Source organism: Populus trichocarpa, chromosome 4 (genome assembly GCF_000002775.5).
Source record: "Populus trichocarpa isolate Nisqually-1 chromosome 4, P.trichocarpa_v4.1, whole genome shotgun sequence".
NCBI lineage: Eukaryota > Viridiplantae > Streptophyta > Magnoliopsida > Malpighiales > Salicaceae > Populus > Populus trichocarpa.
In genome coordinates, this window is record NC_037288.2 from 16,936,512 (window position 1) to 16,961,683 (window position 25,172).

The 25,172-nt window shown below is 31.3% G+C and overlaps 4 protein-coding genes across 5 annotated transcripts; 3 read left to right on the forward strand and 1 right to left on the reverse strand.

Moving 5' to 3' along the window:
- Positions 1 to 2,959: 2,959 nt before the first annotated feature.
- Positions 2,960 to 4,027, reverse strand: LOC112327346 (uncharacterized). The gene has a single exon (XM_024600132.1). It carries the CDS (start codon positions 4,025 to 4,027, stop codon positions 2,960 to 2,962), a length of 1,068 nt encoding a protein of 355 aa, XP_024455900.1.
- A 4,741-nt stretch (positions 4,028 to 8,768) lies between these two features.
- Positions 8,769 to 11,511, forward strand: LOC18097852 (B3 domain-containing transcription factor VRN1). Its single transcript, XM_024599244.2, has 5 exons — positions 8,769 to 9,003; positions 9,686 to 10,349; positions 10,434 to 10,600; positions 10,678 to 10,952; positions 11,289 to 11,511. Exons 1-4 carry the CDS (start codon positions 8,893 to 8,895, stop codon positions 10,942 to 10,944), a joined length of 1,209 nt encoding a protein of 402 aa, XP_024455012.1. The 5' UTR covers positions 8,769 to 8,892; the 3' UTR covers positions 10,945 to 10,952; positions 11,289 to 11,511.
- Positions 11,512 to 11,914: 403 nt separating this feature from the next.
- LOC18097853 (uncharacterized) lies at positions 11,915 to 12,778 on the forward strand. Of its 2 annotated transcripts, none has more exons than XM_006384417.3 (2): positions 11,915 to 12,082; positions 12,211 to 12,778. In XM_006384417.3, the coding sequence occupies exon 2, from the start codon at positions 12,225 to 12,227 to the stop codon at positions 12,591 to 12,593; it is 369 nt and encodes a 122-aa protein (XP_006384479.1). In that variant the 5' UTR covers positions 11,915 to 12,082; positions 12,211 to 12,224; the 3' UTR covers positions 12,594 to 12,778. The 2 variants fall into 2 exon arrangements, with proteins under 2 accessions (XP_006384479.1, XP_024454850.1); XM_024599082.2 differs by having other exon boundaries at positions 12,214 to 12,778.
- An 11,899-nt stretch (positions 12,779 to 24,677) lies between these two features.
- On the forward strand, positions 24,678 to 25,115 carry LOC127905259 (xanthotoxin 5-hydroxylase CYP82C4-like). The gene has a single exon (XM_052452581.1). The coding sequence runs from the start codon at positions 24,678 to 24,680 to the stop codon at positions 25,113 to 25,115; it is 438 nt and encodes a 145-aa protein (XP_052308541.1).
- Positions 25,116 to 25,172: the final 57 nt, after the last annotated feature.

Genomic DNA, 25,172 nt, shown 5'->3' on the forward strand with positions numbered 1-25,172 from the left:
AAAATAATACGTATTAGATCAAAATATATTACCGAGAGACATGTGTGGGGTCCTGAAAAATATCTGACAAGTGTTGAGCTCAAGCTCATTAAAAATATAAAATGGATCCAAGCGCATTCCTGAATCCAAACATGTTGGGTTGGGGTACACTCCTTAACCTAAACCCACGATGTTGTTAGGCATATCACGCCCGCCCAATAAGTTGGGAATGTCATGCCTCTGCTGGGTGTGCTGGGATATGCCCAATTGAGCATGTGCCCTGCATGCCCAATATGACCTTGAGTTTCTTGTTAGAACTCATGTCCTGTACTATAAGAAATTGAATATTTCAATATTGACATGAAAAACACACATATATTCGTACTTGCTTAAAATATATATTAATTATTTTTTATTAAAGAATAAAATCTAGTTAATAAATACTTATAATATTTAAATTTTTTATTTTATAAATAAAAAATATAATATAAATATTAAAAAATCCTACCCGCGGTAACCATTATACCATCCACTCGTAGAAAAAAGAAAAGAAAAACATGTGCAATGGACTGCCAGTTGTAATCTTGAATGTACCACGTGGACAGAGGAGCCAAGATGTTATGCCACCTGTATTGTCCACAGAAAGGAGAGAGTACTTCTATCGACTCGAGAAGCTCGAGGAACGCACTGAGGAAAGTGAGGTCCCGTCGAATATGAGTGATGTTTTTATGTTTTAAAAAAGTTATAATTTTTTATTTTAAATTAATTTTTTTATATATATTTATTTTAATAGGTTGATATTAAAAATAATATTTTAAAAATAAAAAATATATTATTTTAATATATTTTTAAATGAGAAATACTTTAACAAACAATGATAAAAACTGATAATTCTTGTTTAAAAGAGTGTTTAGGACATCGTGTTTTTTAAAATTTTAAATTTTTTTTGTTTAAAATGAATTTTTTTTATATTTTCATATTATTTTGATATGTTTATATTAAAAATAATTTTTAAAAAATAAAAATATTTTATTTTAATATATTTTTAAACAAAAAAATATATTTTCAACTGCCATTACTACTCCAATCACACAGACGTACCCTAAGTGTGTCATTTTGCTTGCGTGGATGAATCCTTGTCATGTTCATGAACTCTCATTTTTGGCGAAGGATCATGTTAGATCAATTTTTGGCGAAATTAAGAAGACATCCCCTTGCTGTGCCAGTTTTAACTACTAATTCCAGTCATTGATTAATTTACAAACCATCAAAGGGAAGTGTTTTCTTGATTTAAGGTATATTCAAAGTTGATTCAAACCACCATTATTGCTTCCAGGGCGGAGCTAGGATTATTTATTAGGGGTGATCAAAAATAATATAACAATATATAATATTTGTTTTAATTTATTATATATGAGTTGTAAAAAAAACCTTTATTATTTAGTTTTATTCAAATAACTTATTACAAACATATAATAACCTTTGTATAAGGTAAAAGGTTTGGAGCAATACTGAATTCAGTCAAAGCAATGAAGTTAATTCCATCTTCATATGTATCCATCACTTTAATGTTTTTGGTCTTTATACCTATCAAATATAAACATACAAAGTATAAAAGAAACATTAGCTAAAGCGAAGCATTATTTATGTTTGATAAACTTTGAAATAAAGTAAAAAATAATAAAGAATGATTCTTACATATTTATTTTAATTGTGCTCGTCGTTCTTTCATAGAATAGAAATCATCGATTATCATATCAATTGTGAATCTTTCAACAATTTATTTTTCTATGTAGACAATCAAATAATTTGCAAGAAAATCATCCTCCATCCGATTACGAAGTCTTGTTTTAACAATCTTCATCGCTGAGAAAGCTTGTTCAGTAGTTGTTGTCGAAACAGGAAGAGTCAAAATAAGCCGAATCAACCTGTCAACTAGTGGATAAATTGTTGATTTTCCTGTTTCAACCAGTCCTTGACATAAATCAGTAATCGATGACATGCTCTTTAACTTTGGATGATTAGATACATCAAGCTCATAATGCTGCAACTGAAGTCTCAAATGATTTTTTTCTTGATCAGAAAAATCTTGAGGATAGAACTTGTCAACAAGTAAGCATATATCTTCAACATTGAATAATTTATAGCTATTTCTAGGATCTAAAGTTGTGCTCAACTTAAAAAGCTCGATTGCCTGCTCATTGAATCTATTATTTAGCTCTTGCAATTGTTGATCAATGATAGCTGTAAATATATCAACTCGGTAATGATGTTCAACTGTTACTGATTTTTGTTTACGACGAGATCATCCCACACTAGAAAAACAAGCATCCATATCAGGAACTTCAATGTCTTGATGCTTACAAATAATGTCACTTCTTTTAAAAGAGTTTTCCAACCATCATCTCTTAACTTCTGAATTAAAGTCTTTGTGGTAGTCACTAAATGCATAGCATTTAAAATGTCTTGAGATTTTTGTTGTAGAGCTTGGCAAAGCATATCAGTAATTCTCATAACATCCTTCATTATATGTAAGATGAATGCAAAATCAAATGACATTAGCAACTTAAATGAAAAAGCCACGTTGAGAATAAGTAGATCCATCTAAAGCAATGTTTTCAAGAACTAAGCAAGTTGCCCTATACATTTTTATCAAACTGCAAATTGATTTGAAGTGTGAACTCCATCTGCTATCTCCAGGTCGTTGCAAACCACCTACTTGATTAACTCCTTTACCCGTTTCAATCTCACCAATATCAACTAAATGTTCAATTGTAGCTGCTTGGAAAGCCCGTAATTCATCATTACGCTTACAAGAAGCACTAACAATATTAATAATAAAAATCAAATTCTAAAAGAAAGTGTGAACATCAGATATTTCTCTAGCTGCAGCAATAAGAGCCAATTGTAATTCATGAGCTAAGCAATTTACATAATATGCATAAGGGCAATCATTAATGAATAAAGCTTGCAAACTATTTCACTCTCCATGCATATTACTGGCACCATCATACCCTTGACCCCTAATATTTTGAACATCCAGATTATGATGAGATAAAACAAAGGAAATCTCTTCCTTAAGAGTTGCAGCAGTTGTATCTTTGACATGAACTATATCCAAAAATCGTTCTCGTATAAATCCACTTCTATCAACAAACCTAATAACAAGGGCCATTTGCTCTCTTCTAGATTCATCTCGAGCTTCATCAACAATTAAACAAAATCTTGCATCACCAATCTCATGATGAATTGAAGACTGAACATTTCTACCAAAGACATGCAAAATTTCTTTTTGAATTTGATGTGAGGTGTATTTAGCATTTTGTGGAGCATTACCCAAAACAAGAGCACCTATTTGTTCATTGTATGATGCTAAAAGTTCTATCATTTCAAGAAAATTACCTCGGTTTTTTGATTCTGGATGTTCATCATGCCCTCTAAAAGCACATGCTTGAAATGTGAGCCAACGAACAATATCTATTGAAGCTTTAATATGCAATCGATTATTCTGAATTTCTTGAGTAGTTTGCCTCTTAACTACCTTCTCAATATGACATGACTGGTTTTTCAAATTTTCCAAGCACCTGGTAGAAAATCTATGAGCTGAATTTGGACCTTTTCCCATATGAGTCAAAAAAGCACATCGTTCCCCATCATTAACTTTCTTCCAACAATTAAATCCTTTAACAGTAAATGTGTCTGATCCTGGCTTTTCAGATGGTTTACTTGGAAATAAATAGCAAGGGAAACAAAATGCAGTATTTTTCTCTGAATATTGAAGCCACGGATAACTTTTGAACCAATGAGACTGAAATCGATGAGGATGTTTATTACCAGTTAGCGGATATTCAGACATCAAAGGTTGATATGGCCCCAAATTAATGTATGCCCTTCGAATTTCATCTTGTTGATTAACCGGGTATTCCCAAATTTGAGGACGATTGCTTGGATCTCTAATTAAATGAGCAATATCGATTCTAGTAAGAGGCTGCTCACTAATCAGCGTAGGTTCTTTGTAAACTGAAGCACATAGAGGCTGCTCAACCATAACTTTAACATTACTTGGAGTTGGTTCACTAGGCTGTGAGTTATCAATATTTTTTCTTTTTTTTCAAAAAAAAAATCAATTCTTCTTATTTTGTTCATGGTTCAACCTAAAATCAAAACATATATAGTGAGAAAAAATTGATAATTTTGGTGGCTCTGCTAAAAACAAAACATAAAAAAAAAATTCATGCATAATCAAAACAAACTAATAAAATATATCTAATCAATTAGAAAAAAAAATCACTATAACAAGAATTCAAAAAACAATTGTTAGAACTAGCAAATTTGAAAAAAAAAAAGCAAAAATTATAAAATTATAAAAAAATCTTATTAAATTCTTAATAAACATCTCAAAACAAAATAAAAATATATTTTAAATTTGAGTTATTGATATCCAATTACGTACCTTGTTTTGTTTACTGAAAAATAAATCAAACAATACTCTGCTTCAATCTTTCCGCACAAAAATTCTGTTTAGGATCTTTATTCTTGTTTTTGTTTTGATAGGCTGCGTTGGAATTGCAACAATTTATATTAGGGTTGTGCTTTGTAGCCTATAAGGAGAGAAAAGACAAGAAATATATTGATCACTTTGTAGCCTATTACTTTCCACGTAGGCATTTTTTTTTATCACAATCCATTAATTAATTACACAAAGTTGGTGGGCTGTGGGACCATTCTTTTCAGCCTTTTGTTCTCGTCACCCGGCAGATATCCACAGCCTTAGTTCCTATTAATTCACACTTCTGTTTTACCCCTAAATAAAAAAAAAAAAGAATTCTTGCAGGGTCTCGGGCCCCTGCTTGCCCCCCTCACTCCGCCCCTGATTGCTTCTGAATCCATGAAAAAATAGATACATGTTTTGGTTTACATGCAAAGCACTTTCCTCCCTCTGATCGGAGGTTTTTTTTTCTTGTTTTTAGAGTTTTTATTGGGCCATTTACATAGATTTTCTAGACTTGTGTAGTTTGGTACCCTCAATTTGGTATCATATTTTTCCTCTTCGAGGGTAAACTAATCGATTGACCTTTTGCATTCATGGAGCTCCAATGCATAAGACTTAAATTTGTCATATATTCAAATTACAAGTAGTATCACCTCATTCTAGTCTCCCACCATAGTTACTTGACTGCTTGATTAATCCAAAGCTGATAAATGAGAAGCCTTGTATAAATGTTCTTTATAAATGTCCACAATCTAGGAGCTAGTCACAAAGTGTCTCCATTTTTTAGCCTTGCTGCGAAACTAAAATTTGTCCTGCAGGTTGAGCAGTTGGAGCAAGAGGTAGCTGATCTAAGGCAAGTCCTTGCCTATAACGCAATGCTTAAGGTTAATATTTCCTAATATTCTTCCATAATTTCCATGGCAAGTCCTTTTTTTTGGCTCATTCTTAGGATTCCCTAGCTCAGTACTTTTGAATTCTGATCTTTGTTGCTTTGTCTATGCAGAAGAAAGCAAATTGCATAAAGGGAGACTCTAGATGATTTGGGAATAAATCTGGAGATTGTTGATCTCTTGTTATATATATATATATATATATATATATTCTATTTCACCAAAAACAATTAATTTGCATTGGGAGAGACTTAAATGAGATTGTTGGTGTGTTGTGAATGTAGCAAAAGATAAACAATGTTGCAAAAAATGTGATTTCTTTTCTTAAATCAAAGACTGCTTTGATTAAACATGAACCTAAGACATTAAATCAAAGCTGATCATTATGTTTCTACGAATGTCTCTGAACTTCTTAAACAAGAGTTGATTGTTCTATATAGATTTTTGATAAAAGATCCAATGTAAACTGAAAATTGAATGTGACTTCAGGATCTTGATATTGGTGATGTTAATGTGGTAGAGATAAATTATAGAGAATGGTGATGGAAGGTCATGAGTTTCTAGTGTGCATGCATGGTTGCCCATCTCCATGTTTATTTCTCTTGTTTTCTTGAATTTGGCCCCTGCTGGCTGAATTCTACTCACCCGAGGAAGATAATCAAGTCCCTACTCTGTCCCTGCATTGTTGCTGGGAGGGTGCCACTAGGCTACAGTCCAATCGTCAACAAGTTTCTGAGAAATAACTGTTTCACTTTGCATACGGTGCTTCATGCTTTGCCACTCTTATCGCAGTGATAATCGGTTCACCTATGTGATTAGCTTAAATCTATAGATAATGAAAATCATGTCATGCTACAATTATATAAATCCTAAAACATATTGTTCGAAGTACTTTGGTTGATTTTGTCTTGCATCAGAACATTTAAGTACTTTTGCAGAGGATTCCGAATACGTTTGTGAGGAGATATGGTGAAGAACTTTCTGGTGTTGCTAAAGTCATTGTTCCTTCTTGTCATGCTTGGGAGATAGGCTTAACAAAAGACCAGAGCAATATCTGGTTTGATGAGGGTCAGCAAAAGTTTGTAGAGCATCATTCAATTCGTTTTGGATACCCTTTAGTCTTTGCATATAGAGGTTGCTGTAATTTTAGCGTTCTCATATTTGATATGAGTGCTTGTGAGATTCGATATCCTTGCCCATGTGTTGGACCAACTAGCGCTAAAAAGACTAATTATGGTGAGAAACGTTTCTTCAATCCTGTAGAAAAAATGGAAGATGAAGACTCTATTGAAATCTCTGGTTGCAAGATTGCATCTCTTAATGAATGTGTTTTGAAAAGTACAGATTCAAATGGATTTGGAAGGAAAGGAAAATCCAGCAAAAGAGACAACGCTTCAGCAGAGCAAAATCTTGGGATGAAAAGGCGTCGAAGGTGTAATTCTGTGCAGCAGAGGCAAAATTTTAAGCAATTCGGTGACAAAACGAGTGAAAAGTTTGTGAAGGAAGTGGATGCTGAGATAATTGATTTAGAAGATGCAAGAGAGTCGAGCAAAGAGAAGTTGAACTATCGTTGCATGTCTAAGGATTGTTTGATAGCTTATGCTTCATCATGTATGTTCCACTTACCTCCACGTCCAAGACTGGCGTTGTGCCTTTTTTGGCTATATTTATATTGACAATTAGAATCCAGTTATGAACAGTGTTTTTAAACCCGGCCTCGTGGTTGATCTAAGTCAAGGCTCGGGTCACGGGTTATTGGGTCAACCCTAATTGTTTTTATAAATTAAAACGATGTTATTTTAGTAAAAAATATAAAAAAATAGTCAACGGATTGCAATCGAGTTTTTGACTGTGTTAACAACCCTTATTTTTTCATAAACCCGACCCAGTTCTAATCCTAGGTCAAACGGGTCCCGGGTCGACCCGCCGGGCCGGGTTTTAAAACTATAGTTATAAATCCAAAATAGTTTGTGGATACCCTTTACATTTTCCCGTACAATATGCATGTCTCTGATTTTTTTTAACAGAAAGTACTTCAGTTTTAGTGTCTATTTAGGTCGCGGTTAAATGAAAATTTAGATTTTTTTATTTTAAATTAATTATTTTTTAGTATTTTTCAATTATTTTGATATGTTGATGTTAAAAATAAATTTTAAAAAATAAAAAAAATACTTTTTGATATATAAAAAATACTTTAAAAAATAATTACTAATATATTTTCAAATATTGTTTTTTCATTAAAATTTCATTAAAAATTATCAAGTTATGAAGCATCAAAATCCAGATATAAGGACCCTACAGGTCTAGATAACAGTTATAATAAGCACAATCCAATAAAAAAAAATAATTTTCCTTGTGGCTAAATTACCCTTGCTGAGGGGTCCATCTGTTTAGGAAAGTTATGGCATTCAGCTAGGTGCTTTGGACTAAGCATTTATTATTATTATTATTATTTTTCAAAGTTTTTGTTAGTAATCTTTATATTAAATTTATTTAAAATAATAATAAAAAAAATATTTTTTTTGTTGGAGGGGAGGTGAAGGTAACTAGAATTTAATAGTAATATAAGTTATGAAAATTATACTTAATATTAAAGATGTCATCACATCTATAGTCCATGTTATAGGTTTTTCATCAAATACAAACTCATTAAAATTAACAATATAAGCTCAGTCTGTGAATATTTATAATATTCATACACAAATTTAGCTCAATTTAACATATTTAATCCACTCGGATCTAAAAAAATATTGAATAAGTCGGGTTTATAATTTATAAAATATCAGGAGTTAAGTTTGATATACTATGAACCAAAATTAATCCAACTATATCAATGAACAATTATATTTTTAACTGAGGTTGTGACTTTTAGTTGACAATGGTTTCTGAAAACAACATTTGAAAAACTATAACACTAGCTTTTAAAGTATTATCGAACTTTTAAAAACCACAACTATAACCAAATTAGTGGATAATGGCCTATATGTTTTGAGTGTTAAATATTTTAATCTGCAGAAAATGCTTTTAGTTTCCCTCTCATATAATTAAATGATAATTGGTCTTCTAGCTTAATTGTGATATATATTTCATGCATACTGAAAATTATACTACGCTGCAACTAGACGAAGCCTAAAACTCAGCTTGATCCAGTTTTGAGTTCAAGCTTGGCTTGGATTGAACTGATCCTAACGGTCCCAATTTTCCACTGTGACTAAGACAGTTGATGCATGAACCATCTTTCTTTGCTGTATTTGTCTTGGGGGTTCCAATATTTTGGACACAATTTCTTAGAGAGGCCCTATTATGTGACAATGATGGTCCACCAAACATAAAGAAACTAATAGGCCGGCCTGCTAATTGTAAATTTTGTTGAATGAAAAGAAGGCAGCGTGAATCTAGATGATTTACGTGTCACTTGCATGCTGAAATTCCTAGTCCACCAAACATACCTCAGAGTTATTATAATAAAAAACTTGTTGCAACAGTAATAATATAAAATGTCACAGTAGCAATTTGCCAAAAATTACAGCAATGGCTCCCCGGAAGGAAGTGCGGCCAACCAGGAGTCTTCAGGCGGATCAGAGACCGTTGTGGCATTTCTTCAAGATAATCACTCAGAGTACCTTAAAAGATAAGAAGCTGGTAATTTTGATTGCATGCATGTGATAGTTAGGGATTCCTGTTCACTTGATGCATAAAATCTATAGCTAACTAGTAGATTGTCTTTTATATTTATTCTTCCCGATGAACATTTTTTTATGTGTTGCATGATTGAAGTTTGAAATGAGATAACTTGGAATTTGGCTTTGCATGAAGCAAAAAGAAAAGTCTGTCATTCTTGAAAAGCTTTGTCCTTTTCATGAAAGTTCCAGATTTAAGTTAATTTCTAGCAAATTATCTTGGTCACTGCTGGGCCAGAAAGGATCTGTTTTTCATTTTCTTTTGTGTAGAGTGGAAGAAATGTTCTTTCTATTGAAAAAAGGCCTTCTCAGGGCCAATAAGTTGTGCTGATAAAGATTGAATGTAAGTGACAAGCCAGGATGCATGTGACTTTTGAACTTCGATTTCAGTGACTTTAATGTTGTTGATACTATAAAAGCTATAGAGGGGCAACGATGAAAGGCTAGATGTTTCAACTTTAAGTGAAACATCTACAGAATAATAGTTACCACTCCTGTTTTTCCAATCAGTATCAGTCATCTATTTTATCTGAAATGAGATAATTCTTGGTTTATGAAAATGAAAGTAATGACTGTGTTGCAATTATATAGAAAAAAAATTGTACATGGAACATTTGATCTAACTTTAATTTGAGTATCTGCAGAGGATTCCAAATAAGTTTGCGAGGAAATTTGGGGAAGAACTTTCTGATGTTGCTAAAGTTGTTCTACCCAATGGCCATTCCTGGCAAATAGGATTAACAAAATCCAACAACAGCGTTTCGTTTGATGATGGTTGGCTACAGTTCTTAGAGCAACATTCAGTCGGTTATGGGCACCTTTTAGTCTTTGGTTATAGAGGTTGCTCTAATTTTAATGCTCTCATATTTGATAAGACTGCATGTGAGATTCCGTATCATAGATGCAGGGGAGGGACTAGTGGTGGAAAGATCAATTACGATGAAAAATGTTCACCATATGATGTAGATGTAATGAAAGATGAAGGTACAATTGCAAGCATCGATTCCCAATATTGTTGCGCACTGGAAAGTGGAGTTTTTGATGAAGATGCAGGGGATTCAAGACAAAGGCACCCATCTAAGCCTCCTCCATCAGAAAACAATGCCCAAGAGAGGCCATGTTTTGAATGTTCCGGTGACAAAAGAGGCAAAATACCTGTGAAGAAGGAGCTTATTGTTATGGCCGAGTTAGATGATACTGATGAATCAAAGAGAAGGAAGCTGTCTAAGAAATGTAGATTGCCTAGGCCACATGGATCCTTGATAGATGAAACCAAGGTCAACAAGGGCAAATCTAAAACTAAATTTGGTAAGCTCTTTTATGTTGTTTGGATATCATTTTATGATCTGGTATAACCTTTTTGTTTCTGATTGCTAGCTCCATCATATGCAGATGAAACTGATTTTTCACCGCGATGTGGAGAAGACACGGACATCATTGTTTGTGGATTTGCAAAGGCTTCAGAAGAAAGCAAGAAGGCAATTCATGCCGCCAGAATGTTCAGGCCTAAAAATCCTTCTTTCATGGTCCTGTTACGGTCATACAATAAGTGTTTCGTGGTAATCTCATAAATAAGATATGTTCATCAAGTTTACAAGTTACACATTCACTTCTTGATTCTTCTTGTTTTGTGTAGGCTGTGCCGGCTGAATTTTCTAAAAGACATTTAAGTGGAGTTTCAGAACATATTAAACTTCAAGTTTCTGATGGAAGACAATGGCCTCTTCGTCTCAATAAAACACAACGTGCCCGCATGATTATCTCAAGGGGATGGAATGAATTTAAAAGGGAAAACAACTTGAAGGAAGGAGATGTATGTGTTTTTGAGCTGATCAAGAACAAAAAATTTTCACTACAAGTTTCAATGTTCCGTGCAGTTGATGGCAGCGGGCCTTCAAATTGACTTGCAGTGTAAGAGCAACTGCTTTTATAATTTCTTGATTTCCTATTCTTAATTTGCAACGAGGCTACATCATTATCAGGTTCCTAATTCTGTTAGGTATATTGTTTGTTGACATAGCTCAAATTTTGGTCTCTTAGCAAATGTTATAAGGCAAACGTTACAGATTTGTTTGGAATTTCCAGACTATACTCAGTTTCATCAATGACAGGAAATTAAAGTATTATAGTTTGTAAGAATTACAGCTATCAAGCTTTTATTTTGTTGGCAATCAGATAGTACTAATTATACTTGTCGATTCAACTTATATATGCTTTCTCTCGGATGATTCTTTGCTTTCTATGCAGCTTGGAGGCACATAAAAGCACTCAGTGGAAGCAAACACAAAAGTGGGAAACTCTCTTAGAATTTCTCGTGTCCTGTAATGTATAAATAAAATGTACAAAAAAGCTTTTTGAAACACTCTCTCTAGCAGTGCACTGGTGCTCAGGGCGCAGTTGCTAGATGAATGATCTGTGCATGTATGATACTCTCTCTTTAAGGTTTATTTGGCATCAACGTTCTGAAAAAGCTAATTCCAATCATGTCCAAACCTGATTACTTTATGCTATGTGAACAATCTGCCCTGCTGTAAATTGCTTTGAAAAAACTTATCTTTGACCAGTCCATCATCTTCAAATGATGCCGTGGTATCTATCAAAGAAAAGAAAAGAAAAGAAGAAAAAAAACATTTGATGCCGTGGTATGGATCTTATTTGGGGCCAGGGGGTCGCGTTTTTAGTCTTCTTTGAAATCGGGCCTGGGTCTGAATTCTCTTGAGTGAGTTAATAGAACTGGAGACCATGGAAGCTCTGGACTGTTAAATTATTCAAATTTGTTGGCCAACTTCTCTACAAACTAGGCCCAGTGGCCTCATTTTTTATTTTCCTGGCTAGCATTTTAATTTTTAAGGTGCACTATCTTTTCTTACCCTTGAAAATATTCTGTAGCCTGTAGTCCATCTAATCTGCTTGTCCACCATTCATCCTCTCCCTGCCTTATCCATCCTCTCTCATTATTTTCCATACAAAAGTCTCCATTTCCTTTCTTTTCAATCATATTTTGCTAAACCTCTAACTAGACAGACACCATAAAAAACAAGGTAACTACAGATTCCTCCTCTGTCAGGCATAAAATGATTATCTCATTAAATCATATAATTAGTAACTTCAATATTTCTGTTTGCTGTATACAAAGGCTGATCTTTTTTCGTTCTTTCATTATATGTAGCAGGTTTTGTGTCAATGGCAACAACCTCAGCAACATTTTCTCCACCAACACTTGTTGCTTCCGCAGTTAGCAGTCCCAAGAGGAAGCAAACCAATGTAAATTACATAACAGGACTGAATTCTTTTGGTGGGCTAAAAGCTCACAACAGCGTGAGTTCATTAGGCTTATCAGTAGGCTCTGAGCAGTCTTTTGCAAAGATTGTGAGCTCATTGAAAGCTCCATCGAAAGGTAAAGGCGGAAGTGGAGGTGCACTCTCTTCAACCTGTAGCAATGTTGGTGAGATATTTAGGATAGCAGCAGTCATGAATGGGCTTGTACTTGTTGGAGTTGCTGTCGGGTTCGTTCTTCTTCGAATCGAGGCTTTTGTGGAGGAGACTGAATGAGAAATTTTAGCTACCTTGGTGTGTCTTGGTTGGTTGTTCTTTATTAAGGATGTACCTTAATTTCTTTGTTATTTATTTATGCAGTGCTGGGTTTTTTTGGATGTATGAACCAAACCAGCACATTAAGTTTCAACAGATGAAGCTGTATGGAAAAATATTAATGAAAAGGAATTCGTTTCTGGTTTTTTACAGGTCGATTAGAAGGTTTACTATAAACTGTATTTTTTTCGTGTTAAAAACTAAATAAGAAGCGATTTTCAATTTGAAAATCTATTCATGAAAAAAAAAAACACAGAAGAAAAAATTTGAAACTTTATTCTTATAAAGGGTCTAATTGCTATAATCATCATTTATTAAACTTGTTGATTGGTTGATTTGAAAAACACAAGATTCGAAGCCTAAATCAAGTTAAGTTTTTAGTTGAATCAAATTAAATATTAATTTAGATTGACTAATTAAATTTTTAGTGTTTTAATTAATTTGATCAAACGAATAACTCATTTTTTTTTCTTCTGGAAAGACTATTTAAACAAACATCATTTAAAGCTTATCCAGCGAGAAATAACATCACCTCTCTAAAGTTTGTGTTTGTAGTTTTAAAAAAATAAGTTTAAGAAAAACATTTTTAATTGCAATTAAATTTTTTTAAAAAATATATATGTTTGGTTAAAAATGTTCTCATATGAATTTTGCAAGCAAAATAAATGAAAATCATGCTATTTTAGCTTTTACCGAACTAAGATTTAAAACGCAATTATGTGATACTTAGTATAAAAAGCAGAAATATTTAGCCAACCAAATGATTTTTTTTTATGATTGGCCAAAAAATAGAAGTTAACACAATACCAAATTGCTAAAAAATAGAATTTTGGAAGTTAAAGGTTGAAAAAATAATTCTCATCATTATCAAACTTTGATTAACCACCATAAATAAAAAATTAAATCTAGAAAAACTAAGGGTTCTTTAAGTGGAAAAATCAAGGGTTCTTTAAGATTAATTTCTCATTCACCCATAATTTTTTTAAAATCATATTAATTAAAACAAATTTCCAACAATCCTCCACATAAATGGAAATTGCCTCACCATTTTAAAAATAACTCAAAGATTTGTCGAGAGATACTGATTTGGTAGATAATTACATCAAGATAGGTAACTTTTAGTTTTGAACATTTCTTAGTAAAATACTATCAAATTTAGTCGGCTATATAGTAAATGTGATGTCTTGAGTTATTCAGCCTCTGTGTAAACTTAGATAATAGTACTCATATAGTTCTTTACGTAGAGACTTCCTTTGGTTCTCACTGTTGTGTTTATTAACTTTTGAATTCATTAGTGTTTTAGAGAATTCAGTTCTTATCGAAATTCTCAAAGAAACGACCATCTCACTCATATAGGTGATCTTTCATTAAGAGTATTCTGCTCTACTCCACTTAGTGTACCAAAATATGAAAATCATTAAGAGCTCAGCTCACACTTTATCACGTTGCAGCTCACACTTATTTTATCATAGGAATAAACAGGAAATAATAGTTTCCTTGTGCTACCAAGAATGTTATATAACTTAGTTTTCCATTGGAACTTAGATCTCGGGATATCCAATCAACTAGGTATAGTTACCATCAATACACTCTTTTATTTTTTTAAAAGGTTTTAAGCACATTCCCCTCAATGAATTATACACAAGCTCTTTCGACAAATCTTTGGTTAACGGATCCACAATATTTTTTCTTTGACTTTACATAGTTAATGGAGATAATTTCATTCGAGAGCAAGTGTCAAACAATATTATGTCCGCGATGTATATGTCTAAACTTCTCATTGTTCATACTACTTTATGCCATTCCAATTGCTGATTTACTATAGCAATGGACACAAAAAGTTGATAGTGGTTTTGGCCAACATGGAATATTCTCTAAGAAATTCTGAATCCATTCGGCTCCTTTTCAGTTTTATTAAAAGCAATAAACTCTAATTCGATCATGGATCTAGCGATACATGTTTGTTTGAAGGATTTTCATAACATAGTTGTGAAGACATATCCATTTGTAGATTTTGAATCCTTAGTGTCAGATACCCAATTAGCATCATTATATTCTTTTAGTATAGTTGGGTATAGTGTAACTCATAGTTCAAGGTGCACCTCAAATACTTAAGTACCGTTTTTATTACCTTCCAATGATTCATATTTGAATTACTTGTAAATGTACTCAGTTTACTAACTAAGTAAGCAATATCAGGCCTTATGTAGGTTATAACATACATTAGGCATCTAATTATTTGAGAATATTCTAATTGATTTATTCCCTTACTTCTATTCTTGAATAGATGTATACTTATATCAATTGATGTTTTGACTGTACTATTGTCATCTTTAGAAAATTTCTCAAGAATTTTCTTAACATAATGAGATTGGGACAATACCAATCCATTAAATATCTTAGAAATTTTTATTTCTAGTATGACATCTGTAACATGTAAGTCCTTCGTATCAAACTTGTTTGTTAACATTTATTTAGGGCCGATTATGGTAGTGGTTGCAGTTCAAATAACTACCTAGTTTTATGATAACTAAAAACCTTAACCGATTTTCAGAGGTTCTGGGTAAGGGGTTGATTATGTAATAGAAAAGATAGATATCACTTTATACATTCTACCTAAAATAAACTACAGTATTGTATATTTTCAATAATCAATGTAATTTAAGATGTTTTGCCTAAATTAGTATGTATTTCAGGGTATTGTCATTATTCATAAAACAATATCCAAAGAAAAGGTCATAATGTTGGACATTACTATTCTGGATCATCTAGGAAAAAAAAGATCATCAATTTGATTTTTAATATCACAAAAAGTAAAAGTAAAAATAAAAACCATTATTTACCTAGTAACATCCAAAGAACATGATTGATACTGAAACCATTACTTTCTGGGTTACTTAACATATGATACGATCATTTAATATAAGACTTAGATGTTATAATCATGATTAACTATCTAAATAACATCCCAAATACAAGGCTTGATTTTAGATCATTCCAATTATTCAAAGAATGATGAGTATATCAAATTGATTTTGAAAAATGTAGAAAAAAATGGTTATAAGATGTACATTATATGGTTATAATATGTACATTATCTATCAAATATCATTCAAACAAAGAACTCAATATTAGATCATTCCATCGGCCACTAAAATATTATAAATTGGATTTTGAAATTGTAAAAAAAGGAATGGCTATATCAATAAATTTATTAATCAGCATCTGAAAAGACAGGTCCGATATTAGATTGTACCATCTTGGATTAATTAATACTTAATAGAAACAATTAACTCGAAAGAACATTTTTATTTTATAATTTTTATTATTTAATCTTGTTTTTCATTAATCAATATCCAAAAGACAAAGCCTAATGTGACCATTTCATCTTGGGTTGATTAACAATTATAAGGGACAACTAATACAAATAACATTTTTATTTATTTTTAAAACAAGTATTGAACCCGTATGGATGATGAAAAATGAACTTTGACCCAAGTTATCTAACATATTCACAAAGGTTATTGCTCGAATAAATTGGGCCTTTGTGAAGTCATGTTAAATCCAACCCGACCCAAATCCATACTTAATAGAAGAAATATTAAGATGTAATCCTAAAATATAATAAAGAAAAAAACACAAGAACAAATACACACATATATTTTATATGCCAAGACACTGCTAAAAACAAATATGTGCACACACAACTTTCATATAATTATAAAGAAATATTCCCAATAAGATTCACAAATTAAAAATATTTAACATATTAAAATGCCAAATACATTAAATTTGACAATTTAATAACAGCATCAACGAAATAAGATTTACATTAAAATCATAAAATTCCATAAACTTGATATCGATAATTTTACTCAATCATTCACACACCATTAAGTGCACCAAATTATCACAAATGATATTTTCTAAAAAAATTCAATCATCCCAAAATAATAATCTCACTAGCCAAATTTCACAATTATAAATTCAAAATCATTCGAGAATAATATATATAATTCAATTATCCCAAAATAATATTTCAAAAAATTACAATCACACCATAAATTATATAAAAACCATCACAATATAAAATTTTATCACACAAAACTAATAAACATTAGAAATCTAGATTAAAATTGCAAAAACATTAAATATTTATGTACTCAAATCATTCAAACACACATAAATTACATGACATTTAACAATAATCCATAACAATAGCACAATAATTTATCATAAAATTCATGAAACTTTAAAGATTGTTCAAAAATTCATTGGGATTAGAAATAGACCCTTTGGGAAAGATGAAATCATCTGGAATCACCCTAAACCCTCTTTAATATTTCAAGAGATAGATCCATCATTTGATGTCGTGCACATCATGACAGTTATCATCCTAAAATTTCATAAAATATGCAACATCAGTTATATTCTTATAAAATACAAAACATAAAGGGCTCGATAATCTACTAATCCCGGTAAAGCTGTGAGGACTCTGAAAATCATTTTATACCACAATTAATTAATATAACAAAATATTTTTTTAATACAATTTAATGAATTTACTGAGTAACTAAAATATACACTTCCATTAAGAATTGAGTTAATAAATAACTTAATTCCTCTTCTTATTAATTACACCAATCCCTCAAACATTCAAAAGATTTGTTCCTAAAACCAAACCCAGGTAATAAACACTCATTCAGGGTATCCAGTTTCAAAGCACTAATCCTTAAACTAAGGAACTAATTATCCAGCCTAGAACAAGACAGTAGTTCTTAAACAAAGAATTAGTCATCTAGCCCAGAACAGGGCATTAATTATTAAACCAAGAACCAATCATCCAGCCCAGAACAGGATAACAATATCATATAAGATATTAATACAATATAATAGTAAAGAATCTACTTTGATATTTATAACAATTTTCAATAAAGCCAAATTAATAAGGTGTTGAGCACCTACCTACTGAGGCTCTATGTGTGGGATCCCATCTTTCTACCCCTTCCACAATCTCTCTTGCAATTTTAATATCTTAATGTTTAACGTCACATATCCTTGTATTAACTTTATTTTATGTAACAAGTCAATACATAAATAATTATTACTACAATGTCATTCCTTTATCTTTGGTCGACAATACCAAAAAGAGAAGGATATGTTTTTTACATAAAATTCTTAAAACCCAGTTACCAATTAATCATCTGATGATTAATTTATTGCAAATAAGCCCTTTTCAAATATCAATTTATTCAAACAACCCACCCCTTCTAATTTTTTCAATTGACCAAATGCTTCTTTTTAGGTGGGGGTATTTTTCTTTCTAATTAACAACAATTTCCTAATCAAATCAACAATCAACCCTTCACCACATCACTACAAGTATTACACAAGTATAATTTATTTTAATTTCATTAATTTCTCTAAAACATTGAATTCCTAAAACATTGAAATTCACATTTATCATATAGAAATATAATTAATCTTCTAAACTACTACCCACAAACATAATTTACAAGCACAACACAAATTCATCAAACATCTCTGTTTACTCTCAATGGCTGGCCCTTAAGCTTCATTACCCATCCAAATTTTTTTATTTAATTTAACAAATTTCTTACTCTCTCTAGTCATTTAATCATCCATAACAATAACTAACAACTAATTTCAATTTCCCCCAAATTTCATTTAAAAAACCCTAATTCAAATATTGATAATTTTGCATCAAATCATTAAATACTTGTTCAAATCGATATGAAAGGGTTTCAAACACCTTACCCGGTTGCTAAATGTATTTTTAAAGTCGATCCGTCAAGATATTTCTTCAACTTCTCTCTTTTCCTCTTCTCCCTTCACTTTCTCACTCTAACTTAGCTTTTCTTTTCTTTGATCTCTTTAAATTTATAGGGTAATTGTTTATCACTCAAAACACCATCTTTTTACTCTTAACCATCACTTTCTAGTCGTTCAAGTTGAAAGAAAGAAGAAGAAATGAATTTGCTCCTTTTCCTTTTGTTGCAGACCATCGAGTTATAACAGAGACAATAGCTAAATAGTCTGACCGTTTTGAAAATGGTCTAACTATTTTATGTAAATCGGTCTTGCCATTTCTCAAAATGGCTAGACTAATTTTACTAATGGAAAAATATGCATTTTCACCAAAAAAAACTCTTCCTTTTTTATTGTATTATCTCATTTTCTTTTTTTTCTTATTTTATTGAATTACACCTCAATTTTTATTATATATTATTTCCAATTTATCTTGGGGTTTACAACAAGAGCCACATGAAAACTATTTGAGAAATTAGTTATGGCTTAAACTACCAAAAAAAGAGACAAACACAATGAGCTGAAAGAGCTAATGATAATGACCTTTAAGTCCAACATGGTTAGTGGAGTGAAAATGCAAAAGGAAAAGCTCTTGGAAAAAAACAAAGGCCACAAAAATACCACCGACCCTAGAAAAGATATCAGAAAAATAATATATATGGAAAGAGTAAAACCTACAAATATAGCAAGGTGGAGAAACATGCTCGTATGCTCAAAACTATTAAGCTTGAATGAAAAGCAAAAGAAATGGAAATCTAAGATATGCATGAAAATTGAAAAAACTAAGAAAAATTGAATAAAGATGAGCTTTAAGTGTTTCATTCTGGAAATAAAGCCATAAAATAGGTACCAGAACTTTACAGTAAAGTTAGAAGATCCTTTGTTGTAGAAGACTTTGATAGTGTTGATGGTGTGCCATAACCCAAAGAGGATTAAAGCTAAACTAGGTACAATATGACCTACAAATATGCTCGTGGAATCTTCTCTTTATCTAAATACACAAATAACAATTTGTTATAGTGAAAAATAGTAAGAAAAAATGAAGTGCATTATAGAAATCTATTCAAAGGTTTGGTGCATAATGCATATATTTCCACAAACAAAAATGAAGTTAAAGGCACCCCATGTAATATGATCCAAACAAAGTCAAATTCAGATTTTTGTTTAAAATTCTTTATTGTCCAGTTTTACGCTATTTAGCATAACTTTCAACTCAATAGCTAGAATGAGCCAAGATTTTTAAACGTGTTTCTAGACATGTTGTTATACATTAGATTATAATTTCAAGTCAATCGGAGTTTAGTAAGGGATTATTTCAGAGGGTCAAAGTTACTGGATGAATCTTGTCAAATCTGTCTATCTGGATCTTTATCTATTGTTTGGACTATATCTAGAGCAACAAAAGAATTTTTGCTAATATTATAATTAGGTTGAAAAGTATACATTCATGCCTTTTTGTCGATATATAGTAGGCTTGCTAATTCATTCAGACAAGAGGGAACAACATGTTTGAGTTCAGGATTGAAACTTACACGGGATGTGCGAAAATTAAAGAAACATTGTTTCCTTGTGTATTATGAATTCTACTTAATATAAGGATTCTTTAATGCTCTTGTTAGCATGTGTGGCAGCCATCGACTTACCTATTCTACAAGGATTTTATATCAAACAAGAAGACATTTATGGTAGCAACTATTATCCATAGTTTGCAAATATTCCATATCCATTATTGAATGTATATTATGGAAAGAGGCTTGGGATTCTTTTATTGCTCTTTTCCTTATTTTACAAGATTTCCTTATTTAAAATAGAGATTATAGGAGGTTATTTAAAGGAGTCCATGCTTGAAGAGAAAACAAAGTCGCAACAACTTTTCCTCCAAAATAAAGGAGTAAAAAGCAACAAGTTTTCTTTGTTTTCAAGGACAATAGTGGCGGCAACAAGACTCTATATAAAGCCTTGTTTTATATTTATTTTGTTTTCTTTTCTTCATCTTTTCTCACGACAACAAAGATAATTTATTCTCTTGTGTTTTATTTTTGTTATTACTTCTATTTGGACTATTTAATGGGGCTAATAGCCTTGCCATTTTTTTTTCTAATAGGCTTAATTCATATTGGGCTTGGGTTTGATTAATTAGATAAGGTCCAATGTTTGTTTGGGCTAAATTAATAATTAGTTCTGAGCTATGGCCCAAGGCTTGTTTGGGTCCATACATTCGAGTTTATTAGTATAGGTTTTAGGTCAGTTTTGTAAGTGAGCCAATTTAGCCTATAAAAGTAGATCCATTAGAGTTTTTATTTTCAAGAGTATAAATACTATCTGTAAGTACAAAATATTGAGACTTGATAATACTATTGATGTCGAATTTAATCAACTTGTGTGAGAGAGATTCTCGTATTTTTTTTGTTTTCTATTGAATTAAATTGGCTTATCAAAGATTAATTAGCTTTCTGGCATCTCCCTTATACTTCTTGTTAGTGAATTGGTATTCGTAGGGTGGGGTTCTTATTTCAATAGTGCTGGTGCCTTGGGATAGGTTTCCATTGTGTCACCCTTTTATCTGACTTGTTTTGGCTTTTGAGGATTCGTTGTCAATCTTGTTGTGGGTTGTATGACCACGTGATCATGAGGTTCATATCACTTCATATTTTCTCGTAAGCAAATAGATATAAAAATACTTTGTGCAATCATTTATAAAAGTAATATAATACTTTTTTCTCTGTATAGTTTGCACAAACTTTAAATAATCAATATCTGAGTGAATTAAGTCTAGATGTTTACTACTTCTTTTAATTGTTTGAAAAGAAAGTTTTGTGAGTTTTGATTCTATATAAATTCCACTTATGATTTTTCTCAAAAATCATATAATTCATGGTTTATTAACCTTTGCATAGAATTATAATTCACATGACCTAACATGTCATGTCACACATCATAAGACTAAAGCAGATAAGAATAAGAAACATTCTTATTTTGTTCTCATCATTAGTTATACTAGTCATTACATTTATTTTAAAGAGGCCATCACATAAATACCATTTTCTTACAAACATACCACTTTTAAAGAGTATAAATTTATCACTCTTAAAAACCATCTTAAAACTGTTTTTGCCCAACAATGAGCCAAACACTAAGTTCTTTCTAATATCAGCAACATGCAATACATTGTTGAGAGTGAGAAGCTTTTCAAAGGTCATCTTCAATGTGACCTTTCCAACATCCAATACCTTGAAGGTTGATGAGTTTACCATATATAGGTTTTCTCTATCCACTTCTTTGTAAGTGAAAAACATCTTCTTTTCAGTACATATATGTCTTGTAGCACCAATTTTAACCCACCATTACTCTGGATTGTTGATAAGGTTGACTTTGAAAATAACACAACACAAGTTCATTTCTGAAACTTCATTAGTGATGTGATCAACCTCGGTGATATTGGCTTGAGCAATCCTTTTCGTATGATTTCCTTGCTTTCCCTATTCTTGTAATTTTTAGCCAAATGCCCAGTCTTGTTGTAGATAAAACACTTGTCATTAAACTTCTTGGCAATTCATTCACCTTTCATAACAAGCTTCCTTAAATTTTTATTATAGGACTTTACCATTTGTTTCACAGTATTTGCTTTTGGAGCATTAGAAGATTTGGTTCTCCTTTCGAATAACTTATTATCCTCTTTTATCCTTACCTCAAAATGAGGTCTTCAATTCTCATTTCTTTTCTCTTATGCTTAAAATAGTTCTTGAAGTCTTTTTAAAATGATGATAATTTTTCAATGATTGCAACCATTTGAAAGGACTCACTTAGAGATATACATTTAACATGTATATCATGCAAGATAAGTTAAAACCTTTGAACTTGGCTCATTATGGTCCTTAAATCGACCATCTTGAAATCTATAAATTTAACGACTATGAATTTCTTCACACTAGAATCTTCAATTTTATACTTTTTATCTAGAGTTTCTCATAGTGCTTTTGCACTATTGATTGAACTATACACATCATATAATGTGTTGTCCAACTCATTAAAGATGTAATTTTTGCACATGAAATAAATATGATTCCATGCATTCACAACCACCATGGTAGTAGGGTCATATTTATTTTATGATGATTTTGGAATTTCCTTAGTTAAGAACTTTGTCAAGTTCAAGGTGGTAAAATAGAATAACATCTTTTGTTGCCACGTTTTAAAGTTCAATCCATTGGACTTTACAGGTTTCTCACCATGCACCACAGAAGGTGATGGTGGAACCTTCACTACCGAAGAAGTACTTGTCGAAGCAACATTGGTTGGCACAACCAAATCTTGAGTAAAAAGAGTAGAAGACATAATATAATCTATAAAAAATAATAGCCAATAATATTTATAAATAAATATTTTGGTTCCGCAATAAGCAAGTAAAAAAATAAAAACTTGTAAAAGAGCAACTTTTTAGATAAAAATATTTAAACTATACAAGATAAAATCCACAATCATTTCTTTTCTTGGGTTACTATGTTAAGTCATGTTTTGTTTACTGAGATTTATTCAATTATCATCATTTCACATATAAATTGTATCGTATGCAAAAATAGTATCGTGTAAATAATATTTTCATTAAGTAAGTTCTCAGAAAAGATTGGAGGGGTCACAAACTATCTCATTTAAAATTCAATCTCCTTAGACAGAACTTCCTAAATCATATCTATTCACCGCACTAACTTTCTATTTATGTGAACAATAACATATATGTGAACAAAATCAACCACATAACTTTGATGCCAATTTTATAGAGTATAAGCAAGATTGCATAAACTATCACAAACAAACAATTATTCACTTATTAAAAAAATATAAATCAATAAAATTTATGACATGCATCAAACCATCCAAATAACATGAAAAATAATTTTAGAAGATAAACTATAATTTTAAAACAAAGATATATAACAAGCTTCTAAAATTAAACAAAAAGAAAAAAAATCATTACATACCAAAAGGTTATAGATTAAAACATATAGAAATAAAATTAAATCTATATATGAGAATATAGTAACTTAAAAAGCTGTTAAATAATAATATAAATTTTAAAAATGCTAAAAACTTTTTTCACAATTAATCTATATAATAATTTTTTTCTCACAAGATAAACTATAAAGCCTTAAGATTGTAGAGTCAAAGTTTAAATATATATAGACACACACTAGCGAACAATAATGTTTAGTTTATCATATCAAGACATTTTAAACATAAGAAAATTTTCAAGAAAAACCTATACTTCATACAAGTTTAAATATATAAGCATGCAAAATAATAATTCATGGCAAACATATTTTCAACACAAAAATAACAATAAAAAGCATGATTACAAATTATATATCCAAACTTACAATTAATATTAATTCAAAGTTCTAGCATGCATACTAATAATAAAAGTATATATGCTTAAATTAAAACAAACTGTAGTTATTTGTTGAAGCACTTTAACGTAATGAGACTTTTGTTATTGTTAGTGATGAATCATTTGTCCTTAAAGTTTTATTACTCTTTATTTGTACAACTAGAATGTTTCTATATATTATCTTATCTCTCAAGATTCCAACACCACTACATTGGTTTAGATGCACTTATAAACAAGATCTTTGAATTAAAAAATATAAAATTAAAATATCTCTCAACAAAATAAATATAAATTTTAAATTTATTTAAATTATATTAATTAAAAAAAAATTTAATATTTATTTGTCCACTATATTGCAATTACCGTTATATAGACAAATTTGATTTCAGGTTTTAATTACTATTTTGTCTATAAAATCCAAATTTCAGAGTGGAAAAAATTTATGGATTTGGATGAGTTGAAAGATGGAATTGTCAAACCAGATAATAATAATAATAATAATAATAAAAAAAAAAACCAATTGCGTCACGACGGCTAGGTCCCTTGTCCCTTGTGGCAAAAATTGAGTGTCGCTCCTGTATCTATCTTAATCGGAAGATTTTTATGATTCTACAAGCACTCACCTAGGATGAATCAAAAGGACGAGCAGAACAATAAATACTAGCATACTGAACCTTCATTACAAACTAAATCCATTGTTTATAGGATCCATCAAAAGAATTAAAATCTTTATGGAGCTGCAAGAAATCACCTTATATGCCCTTCTTCTTGGTATAATTTCTCTCTTCCTGTCCACAAAATATGCCACGACAAACAAGAAAAAAGGCAAGATGCCACCAGAGCCAGCAGGGTCATGGCCAATTATCGGTCACCTGCATCTTCTTGGAGGAGCAAACCAGCTACTACATAGAACATTTGGGGTCATGGCCGATAAGTACGGGCCAATCTTCTCTGTCTGCCATGGAATTCGTCGAGTGCTGGTGGTGAGCAACTGGGAAATTGTGAAGGAATGTTTAGCTACCAACGACATGGTTTTTGCTGCACGTCCGAAATACCTGGCAGTAAAAATCATGGGCTACGACCATGCTATGCTCGGCTTTGCACCTTATGGGCAATATTGGCGTGATATGAGAAAGCTAACCATGGTTGAGCTCCTCTCAAACAGCAGGCTTGAGATGCTCAAGCATGTACGGGACACAGAAACTAAGTTGCTTCTGAAGGACTTACACGACAGATCAATAAACACTACAAAAAAAATGGGGTATTAGCATCTGAATTTAGCAACGGATAATTCCATTGCTAAATTCAGTAACGGATTTGCAACG

Bases quoted from the DNA above. Each gene is read 5' to 3' on its own strand.
- LOC112327346 (XM_024600132.1), bottom strand. From the start codon at position 4,027: ATGGTTGAGCAGCCTCTATGTGCTTCAGTTTACAAAGAACCTACGCTG.
- LOC18097852 (XM_024599244.2), top strand. From the start codon at position 8,893: ATGGCTCCCCGGAAGGAAGTGCGGCCAACCAGGAGTCTTCAGGCGGAT. The intron at 9,004-9,685 runs GTAATTTTGATT...GAGTATCTGCAG, and splicing joins CCTTAAAAGATAAGAAGCTG to AGGATTCCAAATAAGTTTGC. The intron at 10,350-10,433 runs GTAAGCTCTTTT...CATCATATGCAG, and splicing joins CAAATCTAAAACTAAATTTG to ATGAAACTGATTTTTCACCG.
- LOC18097853 (XM_006384417.3), top strand. From the start codon at position 12,225: ATGGCAACAACCTCAGCAACATTTTCTCCACCAACACTTGTTGCTTCC.
- LOC127905259 (XM_052452581.1), top strand. From the start codon at position 24,678: ATGCCACCAGAGCCAGCAGGGTCATGGCCAATTATCGGTCACCTGCAT.